This window comes from Narcine bancroftii, chromosome 3, assembly GCF_036971445.1.
Source record: "Narcine bancroftii isolate sNarBan1 chromosome 3, sNarBan1.hap1, whole genome shotgun sequence".
NCBI classification, from domain to species: Eukaryota; Metazoa; Chordata; class Chondrichthyes; order Torpediniformes; family Narcinidae; genus Narcine; species Narcine bancroftii.
Genome location: NC_091471.1, coordinates 311,880,576 through 311,900,379, shown reverse-complemented (window position 1 = coordinate 311,900,379; position 19,804 = coordinate 311,880,576). Strand labels below are relative to the sequence as shown.

General features: G+C 40.6%; 1 protein-coding gene across 2 annotated transcripts in view; it reads left to right on the top strand.

The window, feature by feature from the left end:
- Positions 1–18,189, top strand: part of LOC138759064 (microtubule-actin cross-linking factor 1-like) — a 29,027-nt gene extending 10,838 nt beyond the window's left edge. Inside the window, exons 3-8 of one of the 2 annotated variants that reach the window (XM_069928925.1) lie at positions 3,254–3,482; positions 3,697–4,013; positions 4,872–5,039; positions 7,656–7,779; positions 9,285–9,380; positions 14,161–18,189. In XM_069928925.1, coding sequence (XP_069785026.1) covers positions 3,254–3,482; positions 3,697–4,013; positions 4,872–5,039; positions 7,656–7,779; positions 9,285–9,380; positions 14,161–14,168 — 942 coding nt within the window. In that variant the 3' untranslated portion in view covers positions 14,169–18,189. The remainder of the gene's footprint in view (positions 1–3,253; positions 3,483–3,696; positions 4,014–4,871; positions 5,040–7,655; positions 7,780–9,284; positions 9,381–14,160) is intronic. The other variant, XM_069928926.1, reaches the window with a different exon arrangement.
- Positions 18,190–19,804: the final 1,615 nt, after the last annotated feature.

Below are 19,804 nucleotides of genomic sequence, written 5' to 3'. Positions count from 1 at the left end.
TTAATAGGGAATGCAGATGCACATGAGGTGCCAGACTGATAATCTTACAACACTGGACAGTGGGCAGGCAATGCAGAAAAAAAAATAACATTCCAAAGACAGAATTAACCGCTGATGAAATTTGAGCTCTGTCGTCCTTCCGGCTGGGTCATGAACAGTAAATAGGAAAAGAGGGACCAAGGGTCTCCTCATTCTCAGTGGTGGTAGGCCTCAGCTTCTGAATAACAATGTTGGGGTTAAGACACTTTCTAGCATGTTCCATCAGGTTCTTCCGACACCATCACAGAAATCACTTTCACCCTATTTGATTTACTTAGGAACACCAAGTGCAGCAGACAAATAGGACCAGACTCCATCACATTCGAAGTACTGGAGAAGTTCAGTCTAGATTTTTTTGCACCTCTTGTCACAGTTGATCCACTGACATCCTTCTGACAAAGTGGCAAATTCTTCAGGTATCTGGTCCATCTACCAAAAGCAGGACAAAGCCATACTTTATTTAATCAGCTGCCCGATGGAAAGTGTGTCGCACACACTGTGACATAAAGTGGCATTGTTCACCAATAACCTGCATAATGGTACTTCATTTGGGTTTTGTCACATGACTCCAGGTCTCCTTCTCACTGTGGTCCTAACATGGACCAGCCACTTTGAGTACTGTGATAACTAAAACAGATCAGAGGCTACCTGTCAAGCAGTAGGTGGCGAACCTTTGCTCCGCACTTGACTGGATGAGCACAATTCCCAAAGGGCCCAAGGACCTCAACAGCAGAGCAAAGCAGTTGGCTTGATTAGCCCTCCATTCATTCTCTCCACTGAGGTAGTCCTGTATTCTATCAACGGAGTGAACGACATCTACTCGACTCCAAGAATATGTCCAAAGAGGAGCCTTCTGACATGGAGAGGGACGTGCATTAGGTCCGTAGGAACATTACTACCTGCTGATTCCCCTCCACACTCCTCTCCCTTCTAACTGGGAAAGATATTGCCGTTCGTTCAGTTTGGGCCCTGGCAGGGACACCTGCATCTTGAAGCACTAATGTGAAAATGATAATTACCCAGAATGTTTTCACTCAAATGGGGATAGATTTTCACGTTTGTCATTCCTTAATATGCAGTGCTCAAGTCAGATTTTCATCGTTAAAAAAGAGCAAAGATCTTTAAACATTTACCAATTGATGTTATCTTCTTTTCGTAAAGCATTGCTTAACATGTATGCAAATTATTGCCCTGTGTGTGCTTGACAGCCTGGTTTGTTTTGGAATAAGGCGACTTGAATAAAGTCTTGTCAAGTCCAAAGGATGTTGAACCAAATGGTAAAGATAAATACAATAAAGTCACCGTTATGTCTCTGTGTGGGAGGCTTTTTAAATAGCAGAAGTAAAATCTCTTCTGCTATTTGAATCTTGCATCTTCTTAGAGATGCAAGATTCAAATAGCAGAAGAGATTTTACTTATTGATGCCTTCCACCATGCCAGGAAATGTTCATACTCAAATAGACATGCACCCCACATTGGTGCACGACATTTACGACAGTGAGAAGGGTGTGTTATCTCGTCAGGATCATGTGAACTCTTTTGTAACTTCCTAGGAATACACCCTTCTCACTGTGGTAACCGTCGTGCACTACTGGGGGGCACCTATACATGAGTATGAGTGTGAACAGTTTCCTGAGATGGTGGAAGGCATCAGTAAGTAAACTCCCTTCTGTTATTTGAATCTTGCATCTTTAAGTTATTTAAGAATCCTCCCAGGTAACACGGAGACAGAACATGTTGGCAGTGGTCGGTCTGAGAGAACAAGAATAAAACTATAAAATGGATTGGAAGTGACTGAAATCTGAAGGGGAAGAAGAGAAAAAGTACACCTGGAAATGAATGGCTGGTGCAACAGCAGTTCACCCAGTGATGGACGGGAGGCTGAAGACATGGTTGAATCGTTTAAAACGTTTCAGCAGATGTACAATTTAGTAGTGAAAAGCTATTTTAAAAATGCAACAGCGAGGAGAAGGTTAGTTCTATACATGTCTGGACAGGGGAGCCAGGCCGTGACTTATTTAATAGCTGAGAGCTTACGGGGTGGAGAAAAATGATCCAGAGCAGATATTTGCAAAGGTTGTTTCTCACCTTGAACTCAGCTCTAATCCTAGACTTGAATGCAATGAATTTCAAGGTTTTGTGTAAGAGACTGATGAGACTGTTACTAACTTCCTTACTACACCAAAAATTAATGCTGCAAAATGCAGATGGAAGGATATAGAGGAAAGATTAGCTGATCCACTAATATGCCCATCCTGAAGTGCAAAAGTCTCTTCTAGGGAAGGATAGCTTGAAATTGGCCAAAGACTCTGACACAGCCAGAGTCTTCAAAGCCACGAGGATGCAAATGAAATCCCTATCAATGCAGATCCACCCACAGCAAAGAGAAGGAAGGGTTGATGCTATAAAAAATACAATCAGAAAAGTGCCACCCCCAGGACCTGTAGGAAGGGCAGCGGACAACACCCCTCCGTGACCAAAATGATTGCCCCGCATACGGTTCTGAATGTGGAGCCTACGGCATAGCAAACCACTGGGCGAAGATGTGCAAGTCTGGCGTGAAGGAAACAGTGATACCAGTGAAGAAAAAAGACAAGAAGATCCACCATCTCTTAAAAATGTTGACACACTCATATACATAGACATCCACCCCACAGTTACTTCAGTGAGAAGGGTGCATTCTTACACAGTTACAAACTAGTTCACATTCTCCTGACTAGATCACAGTCACCTCTCGTTAGATTTCACGTGTTCTCTTTTACATCATGAAAGAATATTAAATCCCTGAATTGAAAGTTAAGGATGAGATCATTCAAATGACAAAAGTTTAATGTGCTTAAGTTTAAATAAAAGTAAGTCTGTTTGACAGGGAAGGGACTGTGTACAAATACTGAAGGAGAGGATTTATTTTCTTGTCAGTCAAATTAAATATGGAATATATTCTACTCCATCTCAGCAGGATTCATCCTTTGACACAAGCAAAGAATTGTAGATCAAGGTAGTTGATTAAACCTCCGAAAGCATAAAACCATTTAGATTTCTGGACTTGAAGTATGTTTCCTGTGTGTATTTAAGGGTGTTTTGGTACCCTGATTTTAATAAATTGGGAAACTTGAATATTTTATTTCAATTGCAAATGCAATAAATAGAAACCTTACCTCCCCCAAGACAACTTGGAGCAATAAAAATGAACCTAGGATTGTTTCTTTTCTAGGAACATCGCCAAAAGTTGTCCCAGAAAGAGCAAGAGTTGGTTTTGGCCATAGAGGCAGCTCAGACTTTCCTGGAACAAAATGTCCAGGACCCTTTGCGAGACGAGGAAGTTGCACTGCAGGAGAACTTGAATGTCTTGATGGAGGAGTACGAATCCGCTTTATCAAGTGCAGATTCTCAATTAAACGTGATTGAGGATCTGCATCTAGAACTGCAGAAGTTCCGAAAAGGTGAGGGAAAGTATTCATTTATTTTCCAGATTACTATAAAATACTATTTACTGAGAGTTAAAAAGAATTCTAAGTAAGACAACTGAAAGGTACATGTGGTTTGGAATAACCCCAACTTGTAATTATTACAGGATCCTGTCAATGTGTCAAAGTCTATATAATCTGGTATTATTTGATCATTTTGATTATTTCACCATTATATTCCTTTAAACAGATTATGATGAATTTGAAACATTAATGATTCATTCAGAAAAGGAACTACAAAAAATAAAAGCTGAGGAATTTGACTCCACGTCATTGACATTCAAACTTAAGAAGCAGAAATTCCTCTTCAATGATTTTCAGTTTCTCAAAGGGGATCTAAGATACCTCAGACGATCTTGGAAAAGTCTCTTCGATGCTGCCTTTCTCTTTGAAATCAGGAATGCAATTGAAAGCTACAAGATCCCAATTGATCCTGATGCCATAAGCCAACGTGTGGAGGAGACGGTTGAAAGCGCCGATGCTCGCTTCAACGCACTTCGATCAGAAGTATGACATATCTCCTTTTTTTTGACTAATAGCATTTAAACTCCAATTTTACTTTAGATCAGTAACATGAGAGCATTTTGATAGACTGAGCAACTTGTGTAAGTTTTAGTCTTATAAGAGTGGCTCTGGAAAAGGTTTGCGGCTGTGATTAATAATACCCATGAAGAACAGGAACAATGATCAAATCTTTCCAGTATTGTGGAGCTCTCTTGGTGGCCAAACTCACTCGAGTTGGACAGAGACCACTGCAGAAAATAAGTCATGAACTCATTTCCTTTTAATAAAATCAAATGTCGAACAGATCATAATTGGTGAAGATTTTCCAGACTGGCCTCCCACGTGCATTTGTCACTGAACACGGTGTAATGTGTCCAATCCACAAAGGTCACCTCGCTGGCTCAGTATGTCCTAAACCCAAGGGTTAGGCTTGAATGGCATAACAGAAATGCAGTGTTCGGCTGGAACAAGCCCAGCCCCAAAAGAATTTCTGTCTAATCTTCACTGACACACTAAATTTGTGAAGGTTTTCAATGCTTCTGATATATTCCTGACCATCAGTTTATTTTGAAAGCAAACTCAAAATATTAATTAAAAGATTTATTGACATAACAAGAAAATGGAACAGTACGGCAGGGTAACAGGCATTTCACCTTTGGTGAGGAGTGAACATTGCCTTTTTGTCTGTGACCCTCAAAAAACTTGATGCAGGGAACAAAAAAATGATAGTTGGCATAAGTAATGGACCAGTAATGTATCGCTTGACCCATTTTGGATCGATTGGACACTCGATATTTGATCGCATCACAAAATCGTACATTTTAAAAATCCACATACTCATTCATTTCTTTCACTCTATAGTGCATTGGACTTGGAATCCGTCTTAGCACCAAGGTATTTGAACAATGGCAAGAGAAGGCAGATGAGCTGCGTTTGTGGCTAGAGAGAGTAGAAAGAGAAAGACGAATGGTTCAGCTGGAGGCCATCCCTAATCCAGAAATCTTGCAGCAAGAACTTGAAAATATCATGGTAAATTAAAGTTGTTATTTCATAAATCACTGTGTAATGTTGCTTATTCTAATTTACGAGTAGAATGATGAATGCTTTGAAATAATGATAATGTGCACATCCAATAACAGTGGTTAAGGCCACATGGGAGGTTGTAAGTTTGGCACCTGAAATAGGAAGTTGAGCTCCATTCATTCCAACTTGATCAGGTTTTAATGGGAGCCTGATGAAGATCCAACAGCCAATTTGCTTCCAGATGGTGGGGGCGAGATTGGAAACTGTAACAAAGAAGCCAAACAGTTCTGCTCTCATTGTGTGTCTATTTTCAGTATGGGTTTCCTCAGACCTTATCCATGTTTAATGGGGGCCTAAGAAAATGGTGGCAGAATTTTGGACGACCTCCAAGATTATAACAGCAGAGCAAAAAATCTCAGCAAATCATTAATGGGATCATCAGGTGCAGAGACGATAACTCCATAGATGGGGGTTTCAGGAACAGGTGAAGGGGGGTGGGAGGAAAGTGGTGATTTGGAGCACATTTGGAGGTAAGATTTGTTTGCAAAGTGGCAGAGATTGATTTATTCCAAAGAAGTATTCGAACCATAGAACCTTACAATATTACAGAACAGAAACAGGCCCCTTTGGCCCTTCTTGTCTGTTCCGAACCCTTTTTCTGCCGAGGCCCTCTGACGCACCTAGTCCATAGCCCTCCATACCTCTCCCATCCATGTACCAGTCCAAATTCTTTTCAAATTAAAAATTGAGCCCACAGTCACCACTTCAACGGACAGCTTGTTCCACTCTCCCACCTCTTCACTCTGTGTGAAGACGTTCTCCCTCATGTTCCCCCTAAATTTATCCCCTTCACCCTTATCCCATGTCCTCTGGTTTGTATTTCACTTGCTCTCAGTGGAACAAGCCTACCTATATTTACTCTGTCCTCCACATCATTTTAAATCTCTCTCTCAATTCTTCCCTCATTCTACACTCCAGGGAATAAAATCATAACCTGTTTAACCTTTTCCTACAACTCTGCTCCTGACGTCCAGGCCACATCCAAGTCAATCTCTGCACAATTGCCATCCTTCCTGCAGTTAGGTGATCCAAACTGCACACAATAATCCAAATTGGGTCTCACCAATGAAAATTATACTTTATCCTTTGATTGATCAAGGTCAATGTGCCAAAAGTTCTCTTTGCAACCCTATCCACATGTGACACCATTTTCAGAGAATGAGGTGTCTGTATTCCCAGATCCCTCTGTTCTATCGTACTCCTCACTGCCCGACTGGTTACCATGTATGTCCTTTCTTGGCTTGTCCTTCCAAAATGCAACACCTCACACTCATCTGCATTAAATTCCATTTGTCAGCCCATGTTTCCAGCTGGTCCTGATCCCTCTTCAAGCTTTGAAAACCTTCTTTAGTGTCCACAACACCTGCAAGCTTACTCATCCAATTTACCCCATTATCATCCACATAGCCTTCCTGGTTTCTTTCTTGAGGTTTTTTCTTGCATTTTCTATACTCTTCAAGCACCTCATTTGCTCTGTGATGTCTATACCTGCTGCACACCTCTCTTCTTCCAAACCAGATTCCTAAGCCTGCTAATCTTGACAGGAACATGCAAAGTCTGTACTCTCCAAATTTCACCTTTGTAGGTCTTCCACTCACCCCGCACATACTTTTCCAGGTCAACACCTTCTCATTCCTTTCTAATTTCCTCAAATTGGCCTTTCTCCAATTTAAAATCTCAACCCGAGTCCCAGACCTATCCTTTTCTATCATTAACGAAACTAATGGCATCATGTTGACTGGAGTTGATGTTTGAGGAATTGGAATTTGCATCAGAAAGACAAATCAGAAAGTTTTGCTTTATTGAGGTGGAGGGCATTTCTGGTCTTGCAGTCAGAGAAAAATCGGACCATTTATTGCAATAATGGCCTGGGATTGATGGTCATGGAGAAAAGCTGTGGGCCATTAAGTGCTCGAGAGAATAGGAGTTGCAAACGGGTCGGATTGCTGAGGGAGAACACATATTTACCTTTGAAGGATGATGGATTGGGGAGAGGGGTCATCTGGAGTAAAAGTAGACAGGCAGAAAAACGATAATGCAGAATAACCCTCTGCAGCCAAATCTATGTCCATTAGTGGTGAAAAGCCAAATGAGTTCTTCAGCATTATTTTATCAATGCTGATGTAAATCTAAGCATCAGAACATTTTTAAATATTTTCTTGTGACCTTGATGGTTTGCAAGGGGACTTCAGGGCCGGTCAAGAGATGTAGACAAGATAAAGATGATGAGCTCAACAGCATCAGAAAATGCTCAAACATCAGGCGTATTAAATACCTCGAAGCATTAATGAGTAATGAGTAATGATCAATAGAAAGTTTGATCTGGTTGTTTGAGAAAATTCCAATATCCTGTGGTTATTGGGTCCTTGAAAATGTTCGCCTCCTCACCCCAAAGCAGGCCAGAGAGTTGTTGGTAATTTATAGAATCGCCTTCACAGGCTGTTTATCTCCTTGACCCAAAGACAATATCGAAATTAACCAAGGCATCGGCAAATCTAAGATATACAGAAATAAATATTAATTTTATTGTGAATGAGTCATTGTGTCATTTTGAAATCACAGGTTCTTCAGGGAGAAATTTCTGAACATGAAGATGGTGTCGAAAAGTTACAGGAGGCAGCAAAGTGCCTGCTGAATTTGAGCAATGACGTTGTTCCAAATATAGTCCAGCTTCGAAAGACCACAGGTACCATTTCAACATTTGATGTTTAGATCAAAAGGTGGTTCTCTAATTCCAACAAATACAAGTGATGCTTCCAGCTGGTAAATTAGACATTTTCAAATTGTGCAAATTACCAGTGGGGACCCACCAACCTCTTTGAACCATTCTAAAATATTTCTTGCAATTGATTGGATTTCAAATGTTGAATCATCTTTACCTAGCACGTCATAAATAGGCTATCATTTCATAAACAGCTCTGAAAATGACCATTTACTAAAGAACTGTGCACACTTCAATGTTTGAATAAAATGCAGTATTTAAGAAAGTTCAATCGAACTTTCTCCACTGAATTGTGGTCAGTGATTCAGACTCGTAGGCCAGAATCGCAATAGTATTGCAAAATGTGTGTTTATTGAATGAAATTTCTGCTCGAGTGGTGCATCTTAGAAGTGTTGGGTCTTATAAAATTGTTGCATTAAAGGTACTGAATTGAGAACCATATTTGGAGCGTTGGAAATGAAAATGGCGGCAAATGGGAATTCTTGCAGTGAATTCGTTGAAAGTGATGCTCTGCGATTATTTAATAAAGCAGCCAGGCTCCAGTCATGCATACTTGTCCATGGCTCATCAATTAAAGAGAAGATTGAATGATTGGAAACCAGACAACTTCCAATCATAGAAACAAGACTGGAAATAGGAAACATATGTTAAAATATGCCAGCAAGGCGGTGAAGTCACGAGCTCCATCGAAATGTTAATGTTGCTTTTCTTTTTTCCAGATGCTCTATCAGCTCATTTATTTTTATACATTTTTGTTTCCTTTCCTAAACCTCAGAAATTCTATATTTTCCGTTTGTCTTGTTGATCAGTTATTAATAGAAATAGAGGGTATGTAGAAATGGTAGAAGGTTAAGCAGCGGCCATTTACCAAGTGTGAACATCTGGCAAACATGCAGCCAAGGAAGTTTTTAGGGCTGTGATGTCTCAAAGACCCCCCAATGAGAGGGGATTTCTCATGCTGTGCTGGGAGGGCACTGAAGATCCATGCATCTGAGCACCTGAAGGGCGGGATACAGTTCTGGTGAGAACGGTTGCAGCTGCTCTCAGAGTCTTCTCTATTCAGCAGGGTATTCTTTGTTGTTCCTGCTCCTCCCCGGCCCCAGCTCCCCCCCACTTCACCTGCTCCTCTCGATGAGTAAAAGGCCTTGAAGTCAACATGTTTTCAACAGAGTTGCACAACTGTCCCTCTCTTTCTCTCTCCATTTTCTTTTGCAAATGTCCCTTCCTTTTCACTGTTCTTCATTTCACTTGTCTGCTATTTCACGTTGATTCCCTCCAAACTTTTTTCATTCCTTGCTCACCTTTTCTCTCGTCATCTTCTGTTCTGCATTGCTTTAAATATTACTAAACCCACAGTTCTCTCTCCAAACCAAAAAAATGTGTTTGTTGGGAAGAAAACACCGGAAACATGGTAAATCTTTGAAGACATTTTTAAATGTATGTGTAACAGAACCTTGTGTTCATTTTAGCTACCATCGAACAGAGATTCCAGCGTTTGCGTCAGGAAACATCAGAGCAGAAGAGGACGTTGGAACGGACAAATGTCCAAGTGGAAGATCTTGAAGGTTTACTTTTACCTGGCACTTCTCACCACTGCGATTTTGGAAATGTTTTATTTCTGGATTGATGAAGCAGGGTCGTTGACCTAGTTGAGAAACATTGCTATTTTGCACACATAACTGGTCCCTAATAGCAATGCAGGAATGACCAGATGATGTTGATTGCAAGATAAATCTTGGCTGAGACAATTACAGTCCAGATACAGGACATCTCGGCCCCTCGAGTCCACACCGATTTAAGTGGGCTCCTCTAGCCCCACTTACCCACTCCCTGTCCATAACCCTCCAATCCCCTCACATCCAGGCAGCTATCCAACTTGTTCTGAAATGACACAGGAAGTTACATCCCAGACCCTGGCACCAATCTGTTTCCTTAATCGTATCCACAGAATCCACAATTTGTCATCCTGACCATCGAATCCCCTATAACTATTACCCTCCTCTTCCTTTCCCTACCCTTTTGGGCAACAGAGGTTGACCTTGTGCCAGAGATACAGCCACTGATTCCTTCCCCAGCCTGAATGCTCCTCAAGGAGGTGTACCATTTGTTGAGTGCTTCAGTCACAGGTGCCCCCTCCTGTATCTGTCTCTTCCCTTTCCCCTCTCCTAACTGGAACCCACTGATCCTCCTCCTGTGGCCCTGTTGAGACCACCTGGCTATAGCTCCTATCTATGATGGCCTCACTCTCACTGACCAGGTCGAGGTCATTGAGCTGCAGCTCCAATTCCCTAACACGGTCCCTGAGATGCTGCAGCTCAGTACACCTAGTGCAATCGTGGATGTCCAGGAGGTCGAAGACTCCAGGACCTTTCACATCTGACACTGAAAAGAGCAAACTGCTCTCACATTCAACCCTTCTCTCTTCCCCCTCACCTTAGAAAGAGAAAATAACAAAAAAAATATAGTCTTACCTTAATCTAGATACACTCGACCTCAGCCTCTACTCGCTGAACCCTCTCGAGCCAAAGCCTCGAAACCCCACTCTTTCACCAGGCCACTACTCACTGGGCCACTCCTCGCTGGCCTCTCCTTTGCATTTCCCTCCTTTTATCGGCCTTGACCAATTAAACCTGTCACTCTCAACTCGCTCCACCTCCGAACACTGCCCAAACTCTGGTCTCCGCCTCCTCCGACTCACTGCTCGAACCGACTAGGCCCGAGGCCGGGTAAAGAACAGAATTTATTGTACGATAGAATCTTGTATGTTCTTTAAAAACCATATAGGATGTGGTTTAAGGTCTCATCCAAAGCAATTGCATCCACTCATGCAATTTGATTTCACTACTTCCCCAATGTGCCATTTAGAAATGCACAGAATGACGTGGATGTTGCTTCTCTTCACCATCTGAAACAAGTAAATGGGTTCTTACTATTAAAGCTTCTGCCTCGCATGTTCGAAGTTTGAAAAAGATCAAAGCTGGTGCATAGTTTCATGCATCCACAAGTGTATAAAAAATGGGTTGTGGCAAATCATCGGCAATTATCCATGCCTGCTGCATCCAGGCATATTTGAAGATTGGAGCACGACTGCAACGCCATGTCAACTGTGGCGGATTAACTACCACTCCAGGCTGAGCTTTAGTAAAGCCCCCCTAACCTTGCCTCCCTGCCCCACTCTTTGCTGAATCGAATAAAGTGACATTAAGTTACTTTAAATAACATATTAGGGGTCTCCAAAGTGGTCGATATCGACCCTTGGTGAAGGGGTGGGGGGGTGGGTTGGAGAGGCAGCAGCGTGACCCAGATGTGTGGGGGGGGGGGGGGTGAGACAGCAGCACCACTCACGTGGGCAAGGAGGGAGATAGACGGCAGCGCGACTCGGGTGGATTGGAGAATGGTAAATAGAGTCCCCTTGTTTAAAAAAGGTAATAGGGAGAATCTTGGGAATTAGGGTTAGTCTTACATTATTGGTGAGTAAACTAATGGAAGGGATTCTTAAGGATGGGATCTATGAAGATCTGGAGAAATACACTCTACTCAAGGATAGTCAGCATGTCTTTGTGAAGGCAAGCTTGGGCCTCACAAATCTAACTCAGTCTTTGGAGGAGGTTACAAAAGAAATTAATGAGGGTACGGTGATAGATGAGGTCTACGAGGATTTTAGCAAGGCGTCTGAGAAGGTCGGTCACAGGAGACTCCTTCGGAAAGTCCTGAGTCATGGGATGAGCGAAAAATTACCTGCATGAAATAAAAGCTGTCATGTCGGAAGAAAGCAGAGTGTCGTAGTGGAATGAAAGTATTCTGCCTGGAGGTTGGTGCCGCAGGGATCTGTTCTGCGACCCGTGCTCTTTGTGATTTTCATGTCACCTGGATGAAGAGGCGGATGGATAGGTCAGTAAGTTTGCGGATGTCACGGAGGTTGGTTTGGAGGAGTTGTGGATGGAGATGAAGGCTGTTAAAGGTTACAAAATGATGAAGGTGGGATGCAGAGTTAGGCAGAAAAGTGGTGGATGGATTTCAATCCAGATAACTGAGAGTTGATGCATTTTGGAAGGACAAACCAGAAGGCTGAGTCCAGAGTTAATGGTCAGTTACTTAAGAGTGTGGATGAACAGAGGAACCTTGGGTTGCAAATCTACACATTTCTCAAGGTTGCCGCACAGTTTGATAGGAGAGTGAAGAAGGATTATGGTGTGCTGAGATTCCTTCATAGGTGGTTTGAATTCAGGAGTAGAGTTGTCATGTTGCAAATCTATAAATCTTTGGTATGACTCACTTAGAATATTATGTTCAGTTCTGGTCACCTCATTATAGGAAGGAGAGGGGACAGAGGAGATTTACCAGGATGCTGCCTGGATTGGGAAACAATTCTCATGAGGCAAGGTTCGCAGAGCTGGAGTGTAGAAGGATTAGAGGAGACGTGATAGAGGTCTACAAGATCTTCGACATCCTCCCGTGAATTCAGGGACCAGAACACTACGTAATATTCCAAATGCGGCGAACCAAAATTTTATACAGCTGTAACTTGACTCACCAACTTTTACACTCAGTTCCCCAAATCATGAAGTCCAGCAGGCTGGATGTTTTTTTACAATCCTCTCCACCATGTTGTCTCTTTCAGGGTGCAGAGAGCGTTCAGCTCAAAATCCTTCTCTCCATCAATGCTAGAAAGGATATATTGTAGACTTTCCCTTGCATTTGACCTCCCCCCCTCCCAAATCCAGCACCTCACTCAGGGGAGGGAGAGGGGAAGAGGAGGGAGAGGGGAAGGAGAGGGAGAGGGAAAGAGAGGGAGGGAGTGTTGTCGAGGAAGGGGGAGGGATATAGTGAGAGGGTGAAGGGAAGAGGAAAAAGAGAGAGAGTGGGGAAGGAGAGTTGTCAAGGAAGGCGGTGGGATAGAGGGAGAGAGGGTGAGTGGAAGAGGAGGAGAGGGAAAGGGGAAGGAGAGAGGAAGAAATGTCGAGGAAGGGGGGAAGGATACAGGGAGAGTTTGAGGAGAAGGAGAGGAAGTGGAGAAGGAGAGGGAGAGAAAAGGATAGGGAGGAAGAGTTGTAAAGGAAGGGGGAGGAATATAGGGAGAGGGTGAGGGGCATAAGAGAGGGGAAGGAGAGAGAGAAGAATGGAGTGGGAGGTAGACTTGTCGAAGAAGGGGGTGGGTTAGAGGGGAAGAGGAGAGGGAGAGGCAGGGAGAGTTGTCAAAGATGGGAAGGGATAGGGGAAGTGGAAGAGGAGAAGTCGATGGATAGGGGAAAGAGAGGAAGAGGAAAGAAGAGGGAGAGTTGTCGAGGAAGGGTAAGGAATATAGGGAGAGGGTGAGGGGAAGGAGAAGGGAAAGAGGATGAGGGATAGTTGTCAAGGAAGGCAGAGGGTTATAGGGAGATTGTGAGGGGAAGGGAAGGAGAGGGAGGGAGGGAGAGTTATCGAGGAAGGGGGAGGGATATAGGGAGAGAGTGGGGGAGGAGAAGAAGATGGAAAGTGGAAGGAATGGGAGAGGGAGGGAGAGTTGTCGAGGAATGGGGAAGGATATAGGGAAGAGTGTGAGGGTAAGAGGAGAAGGAGAGCGATAAGAGATGGAGAGGGAGAGGAAAGGAGAGAGGGAGAGTTGGTGAGAAAGGGGGAGCGATATAGGCTGAGGGTGAGGGGAAGAGGAGGAGAGGAAAAGGAGAGGGAGAGGAAAGGAGAGTGAGGGAGAGTTTTCGAGGAAGGGGTAGTAATGGGGTGAGGGTGAGGAGGGGAAGGAGAGGGAGGGGAAGGAGGGGGAAAGGGAGAGGGAGGGAGAGTTGTTGAGGAAGGGATAGGGATTTTGGGAGAGGGTGAGGGGAAGAGGAGGAGTGGGAGAGGAAAGGAGAGGAGAGTTTTTGAGGAATGGGAGGGATATAGGGAGAGAGTGAGGGCAGGAGAAGGAGAGGGAGAGGGGAAGGAGAGGGAGAGGGGAAAGAGGAGGAAAGGGAGGGAAATTTTTTGAGGGGAGGGATTTTGGGAGAGGGTGAGGGGGAGAGGGAGAGGAAAGTAGAGGGAGGGAGAGTTGTCGAGGAAAGGGGAGTGATAGAGGGAGAGGGTGAGGGGAAAAGGAGAGGGAGAGGAAAGGAGAGTTTTTGAGGATGGGGAGGGATATTCGTAGAGAGTGAGAGTTAGAGGGGAAGGAGAGGGAGGGAGAGGGAGGAAGAGTTGTCGACGAAGGGGGAGGGATAGAGGGATAGGGGATTAATGGGTTTCTATTGTCTCTGAATCTTTACGAAAAAGTGAAGATGATTTTGAGCTGAAGACCATTGGTCGTCTTCGCGTGATCTTCCTCAACTCTGTTCATCTCTTCCCTTGAATGACTTTTGTTTCCATTGCTTGTAGATTCGTGAAGCGCAGAAGGGAGGACAACAACTTGTGCTGGAAGTCGAGCTGGTAGCAGGACCAACTGTCAATAAGGCAGCCACACTTGGAAACACAATCAACATGTTCAGGTATTTCTACATCCAGTCCTGGAGGATCTCAACAAAGTTCAAGGAGATTTCTGCCAACACCTAAAAATTCGACAACTCCAAAAAAATGTAGTGAACAGATCCAACCTTTGTACACATCATTCATCACCCACACCAAAGCCTTTAACTCTGCATCAAGGAAACAACTATAGGACACCCCTTCTAGTATTAGATGAACTGAAATGGAAGTACGGATCCTGAGGCTCTTCAACAAAGGCATATTGGCCACAGTCATGGTCAACATGAGTACTTGGGAGCCTTTTTGCATGAAGTGAAGAGTAAACAAGGATCTGTGTCAGGTCACTCGCCTGAGTGCTACTGGTACCATGTAACCCAGTACTACCTGTCGCATGGTCGAGTGGTCGGCGACTAAACCGGCTCCCCCATCAGGCTTGCCTGGTGAGGAGGGTGGCTAGACACCCTGCAGGATGAAAAACAAGACCTGTCAAAGGGTGGATGAACCATGGACAGAAAGGTCTGGCAAACCATCATCTGAGAGGGAACAGCAACCTTTGAAGCCAGCAGATGTGCAGAAATAGAAGAAGATGAGAGGAGAGGCCGTACCAACCCAAGCCTGATCTGCCATCTGGAACAACCTGTCCTGAATGCAGAAGAACTTTCAAAGGCAAGATTGAACACAGAAGCCACTTGATAGCAACGAGGAGGAGAACTTTCTGACAGACAGCGCAGAATTCAAACTGAGGTCCAGTCCTGACCACTGGCCATGTAAAGGCATTGCCCTAACCACTACATCAACCGTGACACCCTGCTCAGAGAAGCCGGCTGGAATCTCGAGCGTCTGGAGGAATCGATGTGTCAGGCAGCAGTGGGGAGGGGTCGGGGATCAGCGGCGGCAGTGGGGAGGACTCGGGGATCAGCGGCAGTTCCTACCACACCCCCACACACACAAACCCTGACGCACACGCCCCACACACACACACACATACACACTCGATTCTTTGAAAGATTTTATTTAATATTCTCAAATTACATAAAGAAAATCAAATACACATAAAATAACTGTAAACTACATCCCCTCCCCATTACTAATACAATAAAAACCAAAAAAAGAAAAAAATAACCAAAATAAAGAAAAAAAAAACAACCTCTCCTCCCCCAAAACCTTAGAGAAATGTATCAAATATTCCCTGATTGGTCTGCCAACATTACAACATTGATTTAATTTCTATAGCCATGTGTTTCAAATATAAACACCACATATAAATAAAAAAGAATAATTACTTACATTATATGTTAATTTTTCTAAATATAGACAAGAGTGCAATCCGTTATGCCATCTTTGCAAGTTTATATTCTTCCATGTGACAGCTATATATTTTCTCGCTACTGCTAACCCAAATCTTAACAAAGCCAAATATGGTTTAGGCATTTTGAATCAACAAATGGAACATTAACATAACCCAACAAACATATTTTTGGATCCATTAAATATCCCTTTGAAACAAATCCCTCAAAAATTTTATAATTTCCTCCCAAAAATGCTTAATTTTCTTTCACGACCAAACTGAATGTACAAAAGTAACTTTCTGCTCTCTACATCTAAAACAGAAATCTGTTAAACTGAATCCATATCTCTTCAATTTCTCAGGGGTTGAATATAATTGATGCAAAAAATTCTAATTGACCATAGTATACCTCACATTAATTAACTTGGTAACACCGTCAACACACAGTTTTGACCATTCCTCCCATGTCAAAATAATATTTAATTCTTTCCCATTTGTCTTTTTCCATTTTCTCCTGCAACAACCTATACATATCAGAAATAAAGCATTTTTCACCTTTATCTGCAATTAATAATTCAAATTTCTTTTGACCTGGTAAATTTATTTCCTTCCCATAATTCTTCTTTAAATAATCTCAAAGTTGGTAATAAACAAAGAATTTGATGCAATACCATATCTTTCCTGCAACCTTTTAAATGAACAAAACCTCCCTGCTTCAAAACAATCTATTACATTCACTAATCCTTTAATTTCCCAATCTTTTAAGTAAGGATTCTATCATGAAAAGGGAATTAATTTATTCTGATATAATGGTGATCTTATCGAAACTATTCCGATAGAATCAAGAATTAAATTGCGATTTTACCAAATATTCATTATATGTCGAAAAACGGATAATTTAAATTCTTGTAACAATAAAGGATTCCATTTATAAATGAAATGATTAATATTATTTTCCAAAATATGAGCCATCTTTATCTTTGCCCACCTAGGAGATTGTTGATTATCAAATAACCAATTAATAAACTTCATCGGTGCCACCTCATAATAATTATAAAAACAATGTAATTGCAAACCACCCAATTTATAATGCCAAGTCCATTTTTGGAAAGAAACCCTCGATAATTTACCTTTCCATAAGAATAACCCAACTATGCAAGGAATAGATTGAAAAAAGTATTGTACTCGAGCATAAATGTTCATCTTTATGCAATTCACTCTTCCTATTAAGGTCAGTGGTAAATCTTTCCACTTATCTAAATCAATTTTAACCTTATTTAATAAAGGTACATAATGCAAAATAAATAATTCATGATCATTTTTATTTACAACTATTCCTAAATATTTAATTTTATTTGACCATCTAAATTTAGTAATTTGTCTACAATCCATAAAATCTTCTTCTGCTATTGGTAAAACCTCACTCTTTTCCCAATTAATCTCATATCCCGATAATTTACCATACTTATTCAACAAGTCCTGTGATAATTTTAGTGAAGTTTTTGGATTAGTTAAATATACAAAAACATCATGTGTAAATAAGCTAATTTTATTTTCATTTTCTCTCACTTTAAGTCCTCTAACACCAAAATCATGTCAAACAGCCTGAGGTAAAGGTTCTGTCACCAAAGCAAGTAAAGCAGGTGAAAGAGGAAAACCCTGTCTTGTAGAACAAGATAAATTAAAAGATTTTGAAATCTCACCATTCGTTATTACCCTTGTCGTAAGTTCTGCATATAAAGCCCTAACACAACCCCTAAAAAATGGAACAAAATTAAATTTTTCCAATACTTTAAACAAAAACTTCCACTCAACTCGATCAAATGCCTTCTCAGCATCCAAAGATATATCCATTGGTTGATTATCTTGTTGTTTTTAGCATTAATTAATGAAATCAATTTAACTATATTATCTGATGACAATTTAACTACATTGTCTTTGACAAACCCTACCAGATTGTTACGTAAAAAAATTTGGCAAATAATTCACTAACCTATTATCTGAAACTTTTGACACCAATCTATAATCAACATTTAATAATGATATCGGTCTGTAAGGTGACACTTTTAAAGAGTTCCTTTCTTTTTTTAGGTATAACTGTAATCAATGCTTTTGAGAAAGATTCTGGAAATACATCCATTTTAGTTGCTTGTTTCAAAACATCTTTATATAATGGAAATAATAAATCATTGAATTTTTTATAAAACACCACCTTAAATCCATCCTCTCCAGGAGATTTCCCATCAGGCATCGATTGCAAAGCTTCTCTCAATTCTAATTCAGTAAATAAAATATCTAAATTCTTTACCTCAAATTCATTCAACACTGGCAAATTTAAACTAGATAAAAATAAATCAATTTGATCCATTTTTTGATAACCCTCTGACATATATAAATTTTCATTAAATTTTAAAAATTCATCAGTATTCATTTATGTAATTTCTCCATTCTTCCTAATAGCATTAATTGTCCTTGATACTTGCTCAGTTTTATGTTGCCATGCCAAACCATATGCACTCTTTCTCCCAATTGATAATAACATTGTTTAGACTCCAACATCATTTTCTCATATTTATACGTTTGTAAATTATAACGTAATTTCACTTTAGATAAATTTATCCTTTCATCCTCTGTATAATTTTTTTTAATTTTTTTCTCCAAGCCTTCGATTTCCTTTTCCAAATTTAAACTTACGAATAAATAGTTTTTTTCTCTTTTAGTTGTATCGCTAATAATTTGTCCCCTCAAATATGCTTTTAAAGCATCCCACAAAATAAATTTACTTTGAACTGAATTTTCTTTCATTTGTAAATAAAAAATAATTTGATCTCTCATCTACTAAATGAAATCTGGTCTCTTCAATAACTTTTCATTAAACCTCCATCGATAAGCTGTCTCAGTTAATTCAGTCCCTAAACATTTAATGAAGGATATGAGAATAACCTACTTTTATATTCTGCAAAATTAAATCTACTTGTAAATGCACAGAAATCAAAAATACATTTATTCTAGAGAAAGAATCATGCCGAGCTGAATAAAGTGAATAATCTTTCTCAGTTGGATTTAATTTCCTCCAAATTTCCACTAAATTTAAATCCTCCATCATCCTAAACAGTCTTTTTGCCATTTTAGTTCTTTCAACAATTTTTGGAGATTTGTCCAACAAGGGATCCAAACAACAGTTAAAATCTACTCCGACTAACACATTCCCATATGCCTGATTCGAATTTAAAAATGTCCCTGAAAAAAATGTCTGATCATCTTCATTTGGTGCATAAACATACATTAAAGTCCAACTTTCGGAAAAAAATCTTCCAATTAACAATCAGTACTCTTCCAACATTATCAAAAAAAATCCACAGCAAAAAGTTTTTTTTTATTAACTAATATCACCACGCCTCTAGTTTTAGAGTTTAATGAAGAAAAAATTACATGTCCTGACCAATCTCTCTTCAACTTCAAATGTTCTTTTTCTGTCAAATGAGTCCTTTGCAAAAATACAATATCTACTTTTAGCTTCTTTAAATTTTTATTTTTTCTGCCTTTTTCTCCTTTGATTGTAATTCAAAAGATACATTTTTACGTATCAAAATAGCTACATCTTTAGCCTTAGAATTAAATGAAGAAGAATATACATGCCCAACCCAGTTCCTTTTTAATTTCACGCTTTCCATCACATTCAAATGTGTTTCTTGTAAAAAAGCAATATCAATTTTCTTTTTCTTAATATATGCCAAGACCCGCTTACGTTTAATCTAACTATTTAATCCTCGAACATTAAAAGTAGCAAACCTCAACTTTGACATATCTACTATTATTACTAAATACCAATAATATCTTTATATAAAAACTCAAATTAATGTATATAGGCCCTCCAATAAAAAAATCACAAATTAAAAACTACAAAAAAATTAAAAAATAAAGAAAAAGGAAAAAAAAAGAAACCCCCCCCCCCAAAAAAACTACCAAAAGGTAGTAATCCCCTAAACAAAAATTGGGTGTGGGTCACCCACCAGTGGCTGATGACTAGTAAAGAAAGTCCAAATCTCTCCTTGCCCAGCCAAACAGTCAGTAACATCAAAATATTATAAGAACAAAAGAAAAAATAGAATAAGAAAATTCTTTTAACCCAAAAGACTCCAATCTTGAAAATCCCATTTCAGAAGTTGGACTCTTTCCATTCCTGTTTTTTTCCCATTTTTGCCATTTCTTCCTTTTCCAGAGCTACCAAAGTTTTCTTTAGGAAATAATGCTGGACTATGTCTTTGT